General features: G+C 44.4%; 1 protein-coding gene across 2 annotated transcripts; it reads left to right on the top strand.

Moving 5' to 3' along the window:
- Positions 1 to 11: 11 nt before the first annotated feature.
- On the top strand, positions 12 to 9819 carry DYRK3 (dual specificity tyrosine phosphorylation regulated kinase 3). Of its 2 annotated transcripts, none has more exons than XM_079761034.1 (3): positions 12 to 265; positions 2086 to 2197; positions 8008 to 9819. In XM_079761034.1, the coding sequence occupies exons 1-3, from the start codon at positions 189 to 191 to the stop codon at positions 9577 to 9579; spliced, it is 1761 nt and encodes a 586-aa protein (XP_079617160.1). In that variant the 5' UTR covers positions 12 to 188; the 3' UTR covers positions 9580 to 9819. The 2 variants fall into 2 exon arrangements, with proteins under 2 accessions (XP_079617160.1, XP_079617161.1); XM_079761035.1 differs by lacking the exon at positions 12 to 265 and adding an exon at positions 4977 to 5024 and having other exon boundaries at positions 2084 to 2197.
- The last annotated feature ends 6452 nt before the right edge of the window (positions 9820 to 16271 follow it).

Here is a 16271-nt window from a genome sequence, read left to right as displayed (position 1 = left end):
CGTCTGCCTGTCCTCGCCTCCCTCCCTGCCCCGCCAGTCGCGAGCGGAGGCGCGTGGAGCTGCAGTGTCTGCACGAGAGTCCCCGGGGAGGCATCGTGGCCCGGGAGGCGGCGGCCCCAGCGCAGGTGGACGCTGCCCGTCGGGCCCTCCAACCGCCGCCCCTCCCCCCGGGGGTCCCGAGCTAGCCGATGGGAGGCTCGGCTCGCGGGCCCGGGCGGAAGGATGCGGGGCCGCCTGGAGCCGGACTCCCGCCCCAGCAGCGGAGGTAACGGCGCCGCTGGGTAACGGGCTGGGGGCGCCCGATCGAGCGGCTGGCGCTGGCTGGCGAGGCCGGGGGGCGGGGAAGGCCTGGACCCCAGCGGGAGGGACGAAGGAAGGGATCTGACCCACTCCCAGGAGCCGGCCCCCCCCTCTTCCTCTTCAGCTCCCCTCCCCCCAGCCCACCGAGAGCCGGGGAGGGAGCTGGGGCGGATTTAGGGCAAGAGGAATTCCCACCCTCGGGATTGTCTCTGAAGCCCTAGATCGGGGGTGGGGTGGGGGTGGGGGGGAGTATATGGTAAGGAACTCTGAGAAGCTGGGACTTTTCAGCAAACTGGGGGAGACAGGGAGCAATCGCTTTCAGAGAAGCCCTGTTGCTCAGAGCAGATAACCAAGGGCTGAACTCGGGGGGCTTTGAGGGGAGGGGTGCGGCTGGCTTTGGATCTGCAGGGGAGGGGCTCTGCTGACGGAACTTCAGGGGATCCTATTTTGAGAGATTCTCCTCCTTGCATTGTATTTTACCCCTAAGTGGGGAGAAGGGCCCCCTCCTCGCTTCCTTTGCTTGGAGACTTCCTTTGGGTAATTCCCTCTGGGGATTTATGAGAAATCTGCAGATCTTCTGTATCTTTTTCTTTTTCAACCTGCACGTCTGTCCCGTTTTGTTGGTTTTATTCATACTGTTGGCAAGACTGAGTCACATCCAGAATTTTTGGGTTTTGTCGATTGAAGCAGTTTTCGTTAAAGATACAAATGATTCTGTCCAGAAGGCGAGCATGTTTTGAAAAGAACATTTCAAAAATATTTGTAGTGTTTTCTGTTTTATTTTTTTTTTTTACTGTGTATATTCTTACAAGACCAATTAAGAAAACCCTAGCACGAATTTTACAAAACAGTTTCTAAAGGCCACTGAAATATTCTAGCATATTTTAAAGATTTAAGAAAAAAAAAAAAGCCTTTTCCCTGCATCCCGGTCATCATCGTTGTGTATCATATAAAAATGATATAATGACATGCTGGCGTGTGTAACTGAGAAATCCACGTTCTTGGTGGCAGATGAAGTACATTATTCAGGGCCATCTTGTGGATTAAAGAAATCCTCTTCATCTTTTGTGTTTCCTTACCATGGTGTAGGCACAGTGTTAAAAAAGAGAGAGACGATCCTTAATCATGTAGCATTTAGCTTCCACCATCCACCAGAAAATGGAGTGGATAAAAAGAAGTGAAATTTAGTACTTTTGTAATTTAGAGGATTTCTTAGTATTTGCTGTAGTTTTTGCTGTATTTTTCTACAAGTTAGGTTAGATGCTAAATAGGTACTTTAAAAAAAAAAAAAAAAAAAGCCCTAAGAAGGCCTTTTATTTCTTGCCTGTAAGACCCAGAAGGTGTAGACTGGAATTATTCTCCCCATTGTGGCATGTGGAAAACGGGATCATGAGGGATTCAGTGCAGCCAGTGGTAGAGCTGAGAGTCTTGGAAATTAACTTTTGTCTTTTTTTTTCTTCTTATGTTCTGGTTAGTTTTTAGGCTTCAGAATTTAACTAGGTAGTAAGTTAAATGAAATCTTTCTGATATCTCCTCTTTTTAACAACATCCAGAAAGTAAGACTTGTTTTAACTATTTCAAAATACAAACCTAGAAATGCTATCTATACTTTTAAAATTTAGGTTTCCTTTCTTCCTCTGCCAAACACCCCAGTGCAGTGTAGACATTTATTTGTATTCATTATTCTTGTGGCAGATCTGAAGAGTTAAGACACAGGATGTTTTGGAAATAGAAATGTGTGTACTTCAGTTACTAACAGATCTTATCTGCAATTCTTTCAACTAGATTGGGGGATGGTGTCTATGATACCTTCATGATGATAGATGAAACCAAATGCCCACCCTGTTCAAATGTTCTCTGCAATCCTTCTGAGCCATCTCTGCCTAGAAGACTAAATGTAAGTACATGAAGTCATTCTTTGTGCTGTAATTGTCTTGGAAAGGAGGAAGTGCTACTTAATGCCCAAGGTACAGTTACATCTATCTCACTGGCAACCCAGACTTTGTTTCCTTTTGGCTTTCTTGACATTGGAATAAAAACTTCTGTTAGCCCTGGCCGGTTTGGCTCAGTGGATAGAGCATCGGCCTCAGGACTGAGGGGTCCCGGGTTCGATTCCAGCCAAGGGCACATGCCGGGTTGCAGGCTCGATTCCCAGTAGGGGGCATGCAGAAGGCAGCCAATCAACGATTCTCTCTCATCATTGATGTTTCTATCTACCTCTCCCTCTCCCTTCCTCTCTAAAATCACTAAAAATATATTTTAAAAAAATAACTTCTGTTATTCACCAATTCCTTTTAATCACTGGGATAAATACATGGCCTTAGGAAGAAAATAATATGCTGCTTTTATCTAGGGGGTGTTTATTTTGTTATGACATGATATACGCTGTATTCAAAGGCTCCATTTAACAAAAACAAGGAATAGAAAATATCCCTGAATTCGTAGATCTACAGGTTTTTCCTCTACAATTATAGAAATGTAGTTTTAGCTTATTAGTATGCTAAAGAGAACCATTTTTTTTTAGTTTTACATTTTCTTTTTAAAATTTATTCTTAATTATAGTTTATATACTTATACACATTTGTATAACTTACAAAGTGATAAAAGTCTAGTATCCACCTGGCACTATGCATTTTTATGATATTGACTCTATTCCCCATGCTGTACTTTTCATCGCATGACTTGTTTTATAATTGGAAGTTTGTGCGTCTTAATTTCCTTCCCCTTTTCTACCCCTCTGGCAACCATCAGTTTGAAAACACCCATTTTATAGCTCATAAATAAAACATAACAGCACAGTTTGGTTTTTGAGGCATTTAATTATTTTGGAGACTGCAGAAATTTAGCTTTGGACACTATTTTACTTAAGATAATAAAAAAAAATGATTCATATTCCCTCAGTGTAGCAAGGAGACCAGGGTTTGGACAAGTTCCATGATAGGGAGAAGCTATCCTGTCACTTTAAAATTTGCTGCATCTAATGAACAAATTGAATAATTGAAGAGACTAATTTGTAATATTTCTCCTTCATATTTCTGTGTTGAAGACCTAAAATTGTTTCTATATGAAAAAAATTACTTGTATTTTTCATAGTCCTTCCCAATTTTTTTGTCAGCTTTTGCTAATCAACCTTTTCACTACTTTCAAAGCTAATAATAATACAAAGTATGGGCTAAATATATTTGGAGGGCTGGTCACCCTATTTTTGAACTCTCTGTGGAGTGAAGTAAGGTTCCTTTCCATTCTCTGTAAGTTTATTTCTTTAATATGTAAAAACCTCTGAGAAGTCCTTGTGTTGACCCTCCAATTTCTTGATGACTTGCTGCCCATTAGCACCGTTCTATAGGAGGCTGGCGCGTTACCATGTGACTTAAAGTTCATTGTAACTTTAATTCAGAGTTGGCTGATGCTAATCATCTCCCAGTAGGTAAGTTACATTGTATGTGTCAGGACCAAAATTAATTTCACACTATATGGTATTTAGAGTAACAATTTTTGGGAAACACGAGATTTTAGATTCTAACCCAATGTCTTTGCAAATTTTGCGGGAAAATGCTTTTTGACTTCTTGGTTACACTTATAGTTCATGATGCCATGAATCTGTCTCGACACCCTATTACTGTTTTCACAAAGTCTTAGCATTGTTCTTTATCCAAGATGCTCTTGCATTCTCATTGTAAACTACACATTACCTGCTCATGGGCTTTTATTGGGTTAAGTGTTGTGTTGCAGAGATTTTAGGTCAAGAACTTAGGGACGGTAGTGTTTTCTATCTGGGTGAGAAGGCTAATTTTTTTCTGAATTTCTTAACAAGATCTTTAAGACTTGATTAACACAGTATAAGATTCTATTTGAAATGTCAAGAGACCTCCACATTAATAGTATATATGAAGCATTCTTAAATAAAACATAATTCATCTGGCATTATCTCTTTCTCTGGATACAATTACATAGTTAAGATATTCAAGATAGTTGATCATGTACATTACTTGTTTATTGTGATTATAAACCCAAGAATGGGGATATAAAGTAGTTTAAAACTATTACACTGTAATACGTGTGAAAACTCTGGAGTCTCCTAGAACAGTGGAAGGGAGATTTTATTTATAGCACAGCAGACTTGATACATAATTGATTCAGGCCGTATTTGAGATATTTACAGGAAAAGAAAGAAAGCTCAGGAGAAAACCCCTCCCTGTATGGAAAAATTCCTTCCTGGAATTCTTCAGGTTCACTGGAGATGGGAACCTTGGTAATCCATGGTGAACTACACCTGAAGCATCGTGTTCTGTCCTGGGAGCTGCACTTGAAGAGAGACAGACAAAGTGCAGCCTGTATTGAGAACGTGAATAGGATAGTAAGGGAACCTGACACAGCCATGGGAGGTATGACATTCTAATGTCATAGAAAAACCTGGTGGGGGCAGGGCAGCCCCTTGTAGGTATCTGAGAGCATTTACATGAAATTTGGATACTTCTATGTAGTTCTAGAGGGCACAACAAGACTTAATTTTGAGGGGGAGAGATTTAGGCTCCATATTAGGAAAAACCACGAGTCAGAAAATCAAAATGACCTTTTTAAATCTGATTGTAATAATTCTGTGGAAATTAACTTTCTGTTATATATCTGTTCTTATTCGTGTTCTGAACCTGAGACCCTCTTTTTATCGCAAACAGAGACGAAGACCTCCAGAGCCAGCGCAGCCTTACATGTAGGCAGAGTAGGTGAGATGCCCAGGGATGGGCCCTGGACCACAAATCCCTTTCCTACCAGCAGGTCATTGACGGCTGCAGTTCCTAGAGAGGCATCCCTTTGAGTTAAGGCATTGATCCTCCGTTAAAGTTCAAATATCTCTGGAGAGGTAACACATTAAATTGTATAGCAAGTTGAAAGCAAGTTTTATGTGGGGGAGACAGTGGGTGAGGTGATTCTGTGCATCCTACGGGAAGGCCTGTTGGGGCTTGATGGAGCAGGAGGCATGTTAGTGCAGACGTCTAGTGGAGGGAGACTGGAAATATGGAAGAAGGCCACCCCCAGAGAGAAGAGATTAAACGGAAAGGGGCAAGGGAGAGTGTTTAGGAGTTTAAATCTTATGTATTGAGAATTATTTCTTTCCAGTATTTTTTAAATGTTTTCTAGTTTGTGAGAGTCTTTCACATATAGTATCACCATCATCATTTGAGTCACACCAACGTCAGGTATTCTGTCCACATTCTACAGATAAGAGGCTAAGAAACGGCTAAAGGTTAAGCAACCTGCCCGGGGACTTACAGCTTTTAAGCAGTGTAGACAGGACCCCAACGCAAGCCTTCTGACTTCACATTGCTTCAGAGTGGGTCCCCAAGACTAGCGGTAAATATTCATATATATATATATATTTTTTTTTAAATATATTTTATTGATTTTTTACAGAGAGGAAGGTAGAGGGATAGAGAGCTAGAAACATCAATGAGAGAGAAACATCGATCAGCTGCCTCCTGCACACACCCCACTGGGGACGTGCCCGCAACCAAGATACATGCCCTTGACCGGAATCGAACCTGGGACCTTTCAGTCCGCAGGCCGACGCTCTATCCACTGAGCCAAACCGGTTTCGGCCAGATATATTTAAGTTAGAGAGTAAAAATTTTAAAGAAAACTGGCTGAGCTGTATGCAGATGTTCATTTTGTTATGTAAATCTACCTAAAACCAAACATTTATAATTCCCTAGTTCAACGGAAGTCTCTCCTAATAAATGGTTGTTCCTTGAGAATGCCTGTTTTTTCGTAGCATTTGTAATAGTGAACAATAAATGTTCATGTGAATGTGTCGGATGGAGAGATCGGACCCTTTTCTATTTTTCATCCTTAAAAACAGGAATAGTTATTTGACTTAATTACTGACGAGAAAAACCTTGCTTTATATTTTCTATCTTAGCAAGGTATTTAGGTTCTGTCTGCAGGCCTATTTTAGTTTTTTGACCAGTGATAGTTATCTATTTAGGTATAAGGGCGATTTTTCCTGGTCCAAATCTCGCCTCCTTACTTCAAAAGTAAATGCCAAAGTGTGGCTGTAGTTGTTCAGGCTGCTTTTGTGTAAGATTGTATAATAATACCTCATTTCTTAACTGTGGTACTCTGTAAATGTTTCAGTTGATTCAATGACCTAAAAGGAGGAGGCAAGAACCAATATTTTGCTTTTATAACTTAGATTGGGAGCTGTCTTTAAAAGAGTATGTCAACACTTAAATACTATCATCCTTTTTTTGTTGTTTATATTTTCATCTTTTATATTTTATTTATTTAAGGGAATAAGCCAGGTGTTGTTTCTTTAGTTTATATTAAAGTTCTATTTTTTAAAGGCGTGGCCATGTTATGTCATTACCTTTAAATTTTAACATTTTTTAGGGATTGTGGCTGTAGTTAAGAGCTCCCCTGGAATTACCTATCCTTGATCATAGAGGCTGTCAGAAATTATCAAACGATCGGGAGCACAGCTCTTCAGGGTTTATTAAGAAAAACAGATGTCCTTTAAAGTGTCCCATTACTTTTTTAGCGACAGAGTTAACTTTTATTTTCTTCTTCTAGCACCTTTTTACATTTTTCAGGTTTTTTTTGTTTGTTTTTTTAGTGTTTGGATTTTTTGCTTTTCTTTACTTCCATCTAATTTCAAAGAATCTTGTCTCATTTCAGAGGAGTAAGTAGAGCTTTCTTTTGTGGGTTACTGTTTTTGAAGGCAAAGGTTAAGCAAAATCACGTGAAAAGGGTAGTAATATGTCTTCATCAGCGAGGCTCATGCTGAGGAAGTGTAGGTGTATGTGTATATGAGAGAGAGAGAAAGAGAGAGACCCTTTATCTCTTCAGGAGAGTGTGAAAAGAAGCATGGGGCGTTGGTTTCTCGTACTCAGGTACATAAAGAATTGGCCTGGATGGTCTCAAGAGTTCTCTTTGGCTTAGAACTTCTGTGATTCAATGAGCTGGGCTAGAAGGCTGCAATAACTTACTTAGGGGCCTGAGAGTAGATGATGCGGCCTTGGTTGGTTCCAGAACATGGTCAGCATTCGGCCCTACTGGAGAGCAGTAGAACAGGCAGTAGGAGAACCTGGTGCCAAGATATGTTAATGGGAAGGGCACTGCAGATAGTCAGAAGACCTGGGTTCAAATCCTGCCTCTATTCTTTAATATTTACAGAACACTTGAATGTACATTGTTTTGATCCTGCTTATATGCCTTTAAGAGTTGGGAAGGTACTTGAAACCATTAGTAAAATAATATAAGACTGTGTGTGTATAAAAATCAAGTGGCCAGCTTTTGTGGTACAGACTAGAAAAGCTGTAAGGTTATTTAGTATGTGCTTGGAATAATTCTAAGTGGAAGAGAGAGGACTTGAATTGGGCTTGAAAGACTGTAGGATTTGAGTGATTAGGATGAAAGGACCCTCAGTAGAAAGACATACCTATTAGAAGGAACTAGAATGCTTGGGGTATGGTAAGAAGACCTTGTCTTGAACAGAACAAGGCACATATAGGCACTATGGGTGGCTAGAATACTCAGGGGGTCTGAAGATTAACATAACAGTTTCTAGAGACTCCTGCTTTTCTCATCTCACTTTTGGGTCCTTTTACTTAAACGACTGGATATGTTCTGTTGTTGTGCCCGGGAGGATTCTTTCATCCTTCCGCTGTTTTTGTGTGGCTCTCACATTATATTCATTTTCCTTCTCCATAGATCACCACTGAGCAGTTAACAAGAGATAATACCCAGCGCTTTCTGAATGGAGGTGAAATGAAGGTAGAAGAGCTGTTTCAAGAATTTGGCAACCGAAGAGCTGACACTTTCCAGTCAGATGGCATTCACAACTCGGAAAAGTGTTCTCCTGTCTCTCAGGGTAAAAGTTCAGATAGCCTGAATACGGTAAAATCCGGCAATTCGCCCAAAGCTTCCAGAGTGGTGCCTCTGACCCCAGAGCAGGCACTGAAGCAATACAAGCACCTGCTCACAGGTTACGAGAAGCTGGAAATCCTCAATTATCCAGAAATTTACTTTGTGGGTCCAAATGCCAAAAAAAGACATGGAGTCCTTGGCGGTCCCAATAATGGGGGGTATGATGATGCAGAAGGGGCCTATATTCACGTACCTCGAGACCATCTAGCTTACCGATACGAGGTGCTGAAAATCATTGGCAAGGGGAGTTTTGGACAGGTCGCCCGGGTCTATGATCACAAACTTCGACAGTACGTGGCCCTAAAGATGGTGCGCAACGAGAAGCGTTTCCATCGTCAAGCCGCCGAGGAGATCCGGATTCTGGAGCATCTCAGGAAGCAGGATAAAACGGGCAGCATGAATGTTATCCACATGCTGGAGAGCTTCACATTCCGGAACCACGTTTGCATGGCCTTCGAACTGCTGAGCATAGACCTGTATGAGCTCATTAAAAAAAACAAGTTTCAGGGTTTCAGCGTCCAGCTAGTACGAAAGTTTGCTCAATCCATTTTGCAATCCTTGGATGCTCTCCACAAAAATAAGATCATTCACTGTGACCTGAAGCCAGAAAACATTCTCCTGAAACACCATGGGCGCAGTGCGACCAAGGTCATTGACTTTGGGTCCAGCTGTTTCGAGTACCAGAAGCTTTACACGTACATCCAGTCCCGCTTCTACAGAGCTCCGGAGATCATCTTAGGAGGCCGCTACAGCACGCCTATCGACATGTGGAGTTTTGGCTGCATCCTTGCAGAACTTTTAACAGGACAGCCCCTCTTCCCGGGGGAGGATGAAGGAGATCAGTTGGCTTGTATGATGGAGCTTCTAGGGATGCCACCACCCAAACTTCTGGAGCAGTCCAAACGTGCCAAGTACTTTATTAACTCCAAGGGCCTACCTCGCTACTGCTCTGTGACTACTCAGGCTGATGGGAGGGTTGTGCTTGTGGGGGGTCGCTCACGTAGGGGTAAAAAGCGGGGTCCCCCAGGCAGCAAAGACTGGGTGACAGCTCTGAAAGGGTGTGATGACTACTTGTTTATAGAGTTTTTGAAAAGGTGTCTTCACTGGGACCCCACTGCCCGCCTGACCCCAGCTCAAGCATTAAGACACCCTTGGATCAGCAAGTCTGTACCCAAGCCTCTCACCGTTGAGAAGGTGTCAGGGAAACGGGTCGTAAATTCCGCAAATGCTTTCCAGGGACTGGGTTCCAAGCTGCCTCCAGTTGTTGGCATCGCCAATAAGCTTAAAGCTAACTTAATGTCAGAAACCAATGGTGGTATACCTCTGTGCAGTGTGTTGCCAAAACTGATTAGCTAATGGACAGTGATATGCTCAGAGACGCACATGTATGTATTTTTAACTATCTTGCAAACCTAAAAAATGGGGAAAAAAATACAAGCCATTGGTGGATATGTTTTTCTTAGACTAGATTTCTTTTTTTTTAACAAGGCAAAACATTTTTATATAAATGTAAAAAGAACTCTTCAAGGGCTAATTACCTAACCAGCTTGTATTGGCCATCCTGGAATATACATTAAATGACTTTTTATAGGTCAATGCGTCTTTGTTATTATTGTCAGATGTACATCAAGCTGTGTGTTATAGTGGTTTTAATCTTTTCTCTCAAGATAGAAGGTATCCCAAAAAGTCTATTCTGACCATTCCTCTGGTAGTCTCCCTCCGCATCTGTTCCAGAAGGGTAACTTGGGACATGGCCACAGTTATGGATGAGAGCCAAAGCTAGAACTCTTGCCCCAGCAGGCCATTCTGGGGTCATTCTAGGTGGAAGGGTTCACAGCAAAGGACAGGGTCAAGGAAGCTCCCAGTAGCTGTTGGTTACCTGGGGAACTGGTGTTTCTGCTTCTCAATGACTCATTTCGATTTTGTGATGTGCAGCTTATTTATTTATCCTCACCCGAGGGTATTTTTTCCATTGATTTTTTTTTTTTTTTTTAGAGAGAGTGGGAGGGAGGCGGAAAGACAGAGTGAGAGAAACATTGATGTGAGAGAGACACATTGAGTAGTTGCCTTCCTCACACGCCCCTGTTGGGGCTGGGAATCAAACCTGCAACTCAGGTACATTGGTTTCTTGACTGGGGTTTGAACCCGCAACTTTTCAGTTCATGGTCTGATGCTCTAACCACAGCCGTACCGACCAGAGCTTTATTTTGTGTGTTGTTATTACTTACTTATTTTTTTTCTTTTTGCCTCTGATTTGTTTCCTGGGCACTCAAAGCATTTTGCAGACAGCTTACCCTTTACCGAATACTGGCGTTAAAGCGAGTCCGATGCCTCCTCCCCCTGGTCCCTAAGGAAGAGGATGCAGCTGCTTTGCTCCAAGTGACCCCGATGCTAAGGTGGAGTCGGCGAGCAATCTGCAGTTCCCTCATTTCCTGGAGCCCAGGACCAGCCTACTTGCTGCGTTTTCACGAACTCTCCCTTACAAACGTGGTCCCTTTCAGGTAAACCTAACTTGGGTTTTGTTGCTTTCTTTCCTCTTTTCCCAGCCACTTGCCACAATTGTTCCACTTGCCATTTAAACCGCAGACTAGTCCCTAGATTCGGAATGAGCTTCAGTTATAAGAAGAAAATCAGTAACGTAATAATCCATTTCCTTTCTCTTCAACATCCTTTTTCCTAAGATTTAAACAGTGAGGACTAGTAATAAACTAATTGCTAACGAAATGTCTTACTAAGAAGGATGGAGAAGAGTCAGTAACCCGGTAACCCTGCTGCTCGTTCTACTTTCCTCCCTGCCCTTCCGCTGCTCCCAGCTTCCTCCGAAGCAAGTGTGTGCCCTGGAGGACACCGTTGCTTCCTGCAGCTCCGCTCTCAGGAGGAGCCAGTTCCTTTTTCATTCTAGGATTTAGTCTGCAGACTCCCTAAGAGCAGGAGGCTCCTTTCGTTGGACAACTCAGTAACAAAACGGAGAAAAATGTCACCCTGGCAGGCAGCTCCTTGGTTAGAGCGTTGTCCTGATACACCAAGCTTGCAGGTTCACTTCCTGGTCAGGGCACATGCAAGAAGCAACCAATGAATGCATAAATAAGTGGAACAACAAATCGATGTTCCTCCCTAAGAATCAATCAAATATATAGAAGGAAAGGAAGAAAAAAAGGCATATTGTTGAAGGAACTTTTGCCTTATCCAAAAAAGTATTCCTGATTGCCACAGCACAGGCTATGAAAACAGTAAGCAAATGACCAGAGCAGGGCCTCAACCCCCTGGCAGGGAAGAGTTCAGACTGAGGCTCAGCCTCTAAAAGTGGGATGTCCTGGTACTCTGGGTGACTTGCAACCTTCACAAATTCCTTTGCTCCTGGTTTACAAAAGGCAATGGAATATAGACCTCCCCTAGGTCCCTCTAACTCCTGCTGAATTCTCCAAATGTAAGGAGAAGCTGGGTAAAATCTCCTGTGTTATCTGGGCAGAGCATATGTGGAGGTGGTTTTGCCAGTTGTTATCAGTGTGGAAGACTTGCTCTTTTAAGAAAACTGTTCAAAGAACTCTGTCCTAAACACCTGATGGCCACCGGAGAGCACGTGATCTCCATGTTTGTGTTTTTAGTGAGCAGTCTCCTTGGTCGGTCAGCACTGTGTGCGACTTGGGAGAGAAGCGAGCCTGTGGCTGAGGTTGGCACGTGGTCTGGTTCTGTGTGTGGAATGGACTGGGAGGTTATTGAAATGGGGTCGAGTGACAGGATAGAGACAACCCGTGACTAGACAAATTCTAGAAAGCCCCAAGAATTTTGAAAACATGCAATATCTGACTATGCAGTCAGAGGCACTGACCTCTCTTCCCTTAGATTGTCAAATAAAAAGGCGGATGATGTGTTTGCCTAAATTTGGCAAGCGGGGGAGTGACGCAGGGCAGAGTCATCCCAGTTGGCAGGTCTCTGCGGCCTGATTCGCGTTTGGGGAGAGTGGGCTGCTTTCACGCAGGGCAGTGGTTGTGCAGATGCATTTGGGGAGGTTTGTGAGTGGGTTTCAAGTTTGGGGACAAGCTGTGGTTTATAGAGGCTGTCACCCTGTGCCCCCTTTTCTCAGCCGCTTCCATTTTTGCTTGGCTCTCTTCCCAGCCGTAGCAGTGTGTAACCCAATCAGACCAAGAGTTTACGCAGAGATTCAAACTCTGTCATACAGGTACTGGGTTCTTTCGCCATTTTTTGTTCTTCAGGTCATTTCAATAAACCAGCTTCTTTTACTGATTTTGAAATTGACAAAAATCAACTGAGTTTCCAAATTCCCACTGACACAGATTTGGAGAGAGAAATTTTTGTTTTACTTCATTCCTGAAACTATTTTTGTCTCTTAACGTGGGGAATTGGCTGATGTCCCTAATGCCTGCTCATCTTATTGACTCCGTCCCACCTTTTGCCCTCCAGTGACTGAGCTGTTTGTCGTGTGTGATCACGATTCCTCCTCCTATTAGAATGTGAGCATCAGATGGGCAGGCCCATGACTTCATGATGCTCCGAGTCAGCGATTCCCAACCCCTGTGCCGTGGCAGGCACCCTGGTGTGCCCCAAGAATTTTGAAAACATGCAATACCTGACTATTTAGTCAGGGGCACTGACTTCTTTTCCCTTAGAGTGTCAAATTAAAAAATGACAACAGCCAACACAATAGCCGTCTAGTGTGAATGAATCAAAATTACACCTTTTATTTTTTTGTCAGATCAGCAAAAAAAAAACAAAACACCAACAACGTATGTTTTGATGCGCCACCGAATTTTAGTAATTTATATGCCATGAGATGAAAAAGGTTGAAAATCGCTGCTCTGAGTTAACCGGTTGTGGTGCTTCTGATCATGGGCAGATGATGGCCTTCTTTTAAATTGATCCATACAGTTACTCTCCGATCTCTTTTTGAGAAAGGATAATTGGATGAAGGTTCTCTGAGACCACCTTCTTCTGGTCCAGTATTTGACACCTTGATAATAATGAAAAGAAAAATGCAACCGGAACCTGGCTGACATAAAGGTCTGCTTCCATCCCATAGGGGCTGCGTGGAAGAGGAGAAAATCCAGCTGGGTGCTCCTCCCAGAGGAAGTGACATGACTAGCGTAGGAGGATTTTAGGTGTTTTCAGAGGGCTTGGGACAGAGAGGTGAGCTGGCCAATGTCATATTTTACTTTTCATAACATTTAATCTGTTAAGAATGGAGCTTATTGTAGGATCATAAAAATACACAGAACAAAACAAAAGATTAAATAAAAATGTCAACTGTGAAGCAGTTGGGATCTGGAGCAGCTGGTCGTGTTGGAACACTTTTTTCTTTTGCTTAATTCCGAGCGAGGCGTAATGAAGTCAAATGCTAAACTTCAGGTAGCAGCTAATAAATGGTTCTGAGCTTTTCTGACTAACAGAATACTCCTACCACTTGAGTGAATCATGGGAAACTCTCGTTTATTTTTAATTATTTCTCTGGCATCTGTCATTTGATGTCATCAACACGGAAGTTGGAAAGGTGACAGTGATTGTTCCAGACTGTGCCGGGATGTCTGGTCTCCCCTGCGAACTGAGGATAAGCTCTTGTCCTTCGAACCAGGTGGACTTGCCAGAACATGTTTTCCCCGTCTATTCAGGCTCGCCAGAGGGGCCACTCTCACGTGCTAGAACTTACTATCCACAGAGCAACTGCAGACACCCATCATATGGACAGGGAATGGCAGATCAAGGAAGAATTGTCCTGTGCCAGGGATCAGCCTCCCACTTCTTAACATTTTAATTTTGTATATTTTTAATCTTCACCCAACAATATGTTTTTATTGATTTTAGAGAAACAGGAAGGGAGAGAGATAAACATCGATGTGAGAGAGAGACATTGATCGGTTGCCTCCCATATGCACCCCGACCAGGGATCGAACCCACCAGGGCACCCGGTATGTACCCTGACCAGAGAGTCGAACCCACAACATTTTGGTGTATGGGACGATGCTCCAACCAACCAAGCCATCCAGCCAGGGCAGGCTCTCCGTTTTAAATAACATTTTGAATATCCTCTTTCCAACATGTACCACTTCCATCTTCAACCTGTACTTCCTAAAGCGCAAGATTTTAAGAGAATTTGCTTCCCAACCTGGCCTTCAACCCAATTAGGGGTAACCCTCTCCCAGTGTCTGTCAAAGTGTGCCTGCTAATTTCAGGGGGACCTTTTTCAGAGTCACAGCGAATCCGTCCATGTAAGGACTGAAAGCTCTCGGGTGCCTGAATCCGTAACCCCTGAGATAAGCCAGAGCTACAAATACACTGTCTAGACTTTGAAGGAGAGGCTATGGTTCTTAATATAGCTCGCCAAGCACCCGTGGAGCCTCGACTCCCTTGATTTTCCTATAACAGGAGAACTGGCTGACTGTGGACTAGAAAGTCTCACCTTCCGCCACCACACAAATAACTGAAAAGAAAGCGCCCGCCCCAAGGCGGGCCAGATGGTGCCCTGTGGCTATTTCAGCTCAGGATGTCAGCCCCAGAGCATGAGGTGGGGTCATCTTGGTGCCGTGGGATTCTCTCACAGTTCGTGGGAATCTGCTGACACACTTCCCCTGGAAAGCACTTGTCGGTGTGGATGACTCAGTGTTGTTTTTTATTTTGGGGTGTTTGTTTTTTAAAAAGTAAGGATGACATGCTCTGAGCATTTTTCAGCATCTCATGCTTGCTTCAAAACCAAAGCTGGGAGCTTGCCCCAGCCCAGCCCTGCGTGCTGTGCCCTGCACTGTCCCCAGTGTGTGTGTGGGGAAAGGTGGGGGGCTGGGGGGGGGGTGCCACCCACCAGGGAGCATGGGCTCCGCTGTGCTGCAGGTACAGCCTCTCAATCGCTGGCAGCAATAGAGGAAGAAAACGCTTGAGAAAGCAAACCCTGGGACGGAAGAAGGAGCAGGCTGAGAAACAGCCTTGCAGAGATTCCGCCTGTGACGTCCTCTCGGTTCCCGGAGCTTCGGCTTAAGCCCCGCACTGGTGTGAAGAGGGAGCTGGGAGACACGAGGTGGGAGAGGGGTGCTCAGGGCTAGCCCTCGTCCTGGGAGCCTGACCGTCAGCTCCCATGGGCCGTGCCCACTGTTCCATGCGCTGGGCCCAAGGTTAGCTCCAGGATGCGGCCTGGCACTCGGCCCCTTTGGGAAGTTGTGCTGCTTCTTAGGCCCAGGCCTTGGTCCGGGGGATAATTTAAAACGAGAGGGAACCAAGCAAAAGAAGGAAAGGGAAACATATTCTTAGGGGCAACTTCCCTCCTCGCGGCTTCGGATCTGGCCCGGGGCCATCAGTGCCCTGGCCACTGGAGCTAAGCGGGCACTGACCCAAGGACTGCTTTCTGTTCCCAACAGGCTTTCTACGGCCTGTGGCTGCCCATGGCGGCCTGGCCTAAAGCGAGAGAAGGGCCTCCGGGTGTTCATGAAGCAGCTGCGTGTTCGAGACCAGCTGCTAGAGAAGCTGCGGGCTAGGGGAACGAACGTACAAGAGCACCAGCCTTCAGCAAAGCTGTTTAAATTTCCCCATGGCCGAGTGCACCCCAAGCCAGGACACGCCCGTGGCATGCATATATATGCACTGAGTGGCCAGATTATTATGATCTCTGAACGCATAATAATCTGGCCACTCAGAGTGTGTGTGTGTGTGTGTGTGTGTGTGTGTGTGTGTGTGTGTGTGTGTATTAGAGGCCCGGTGCATGAATTCGTGCATGGGTGGGGTCCGGCCAGCCTGGCCAGGGAGAGGGGACATGGGCGGTTGGCCGGCCTGCCTGTTGGTCGAACTCCTGGTCAAGGGGACAATTTGCATATTAGCCTTTTATTATATAGGATATGCACTGAGTGGCCAGATTATTATGATCTCTGAACGCTTAATAATCTGGCCACTCAGTGTGTGTGTGTGTGTGTGTGTGTGTGTGTATTAGAGGCCCAGTGCATGAATTCGTGCATGGGTGGGGTCCGGCCAGCCTGGCCAGGGGGAGGGGACATGGGCGGTTGGCCGGCCTGCCTGTTGGTCGAACTCCTGGTCAAGGGGACAATTTGCATATT

The sequence above is a fragment of the Cnephaeus nilssonii genome, assembly GCF_951640355.1.
Source record: "Cnephaeus nilssonii genome assembly, chromosome: 21".
In the NCBI taxonomy this organism is placed as follows: domain Eukaryota; kingdom Metazoa; phylum Chordata; class Mammalia; order Chiroptera; family Vespertilionidae; genus Cnephaeus; species Cnephaeus nilssonii.
The sequence above is the reverse complement of the archived record's forward strand: the minus strand, read 5'-3'. Positions and strand labels throughout refer to the sequence as shown.

Coding starts and splice junctions, on each gene's coding strand:
- DYRK3 (XM_079761034.1), top strand. CDS start 189: ATGGGAGGCTCGGCTCGCGGGCCCGGGCGGAAGGATGCGGGGCCGCCT. Junction 266..2,085: donor CTCCCGCCCCAGCAGCGGAG/GTAACGGCGCCG, acceptor TCTTTCAACTAG/ATTGGGGGATGGTGTCTATG. Junction 2,198..8,007: donor CTCTGCCTAGAAGACTAAAT/GTAAGTACATGA, acceptor CCTTCTCCATAG/ATCACCACTGAGCAGTTAAC.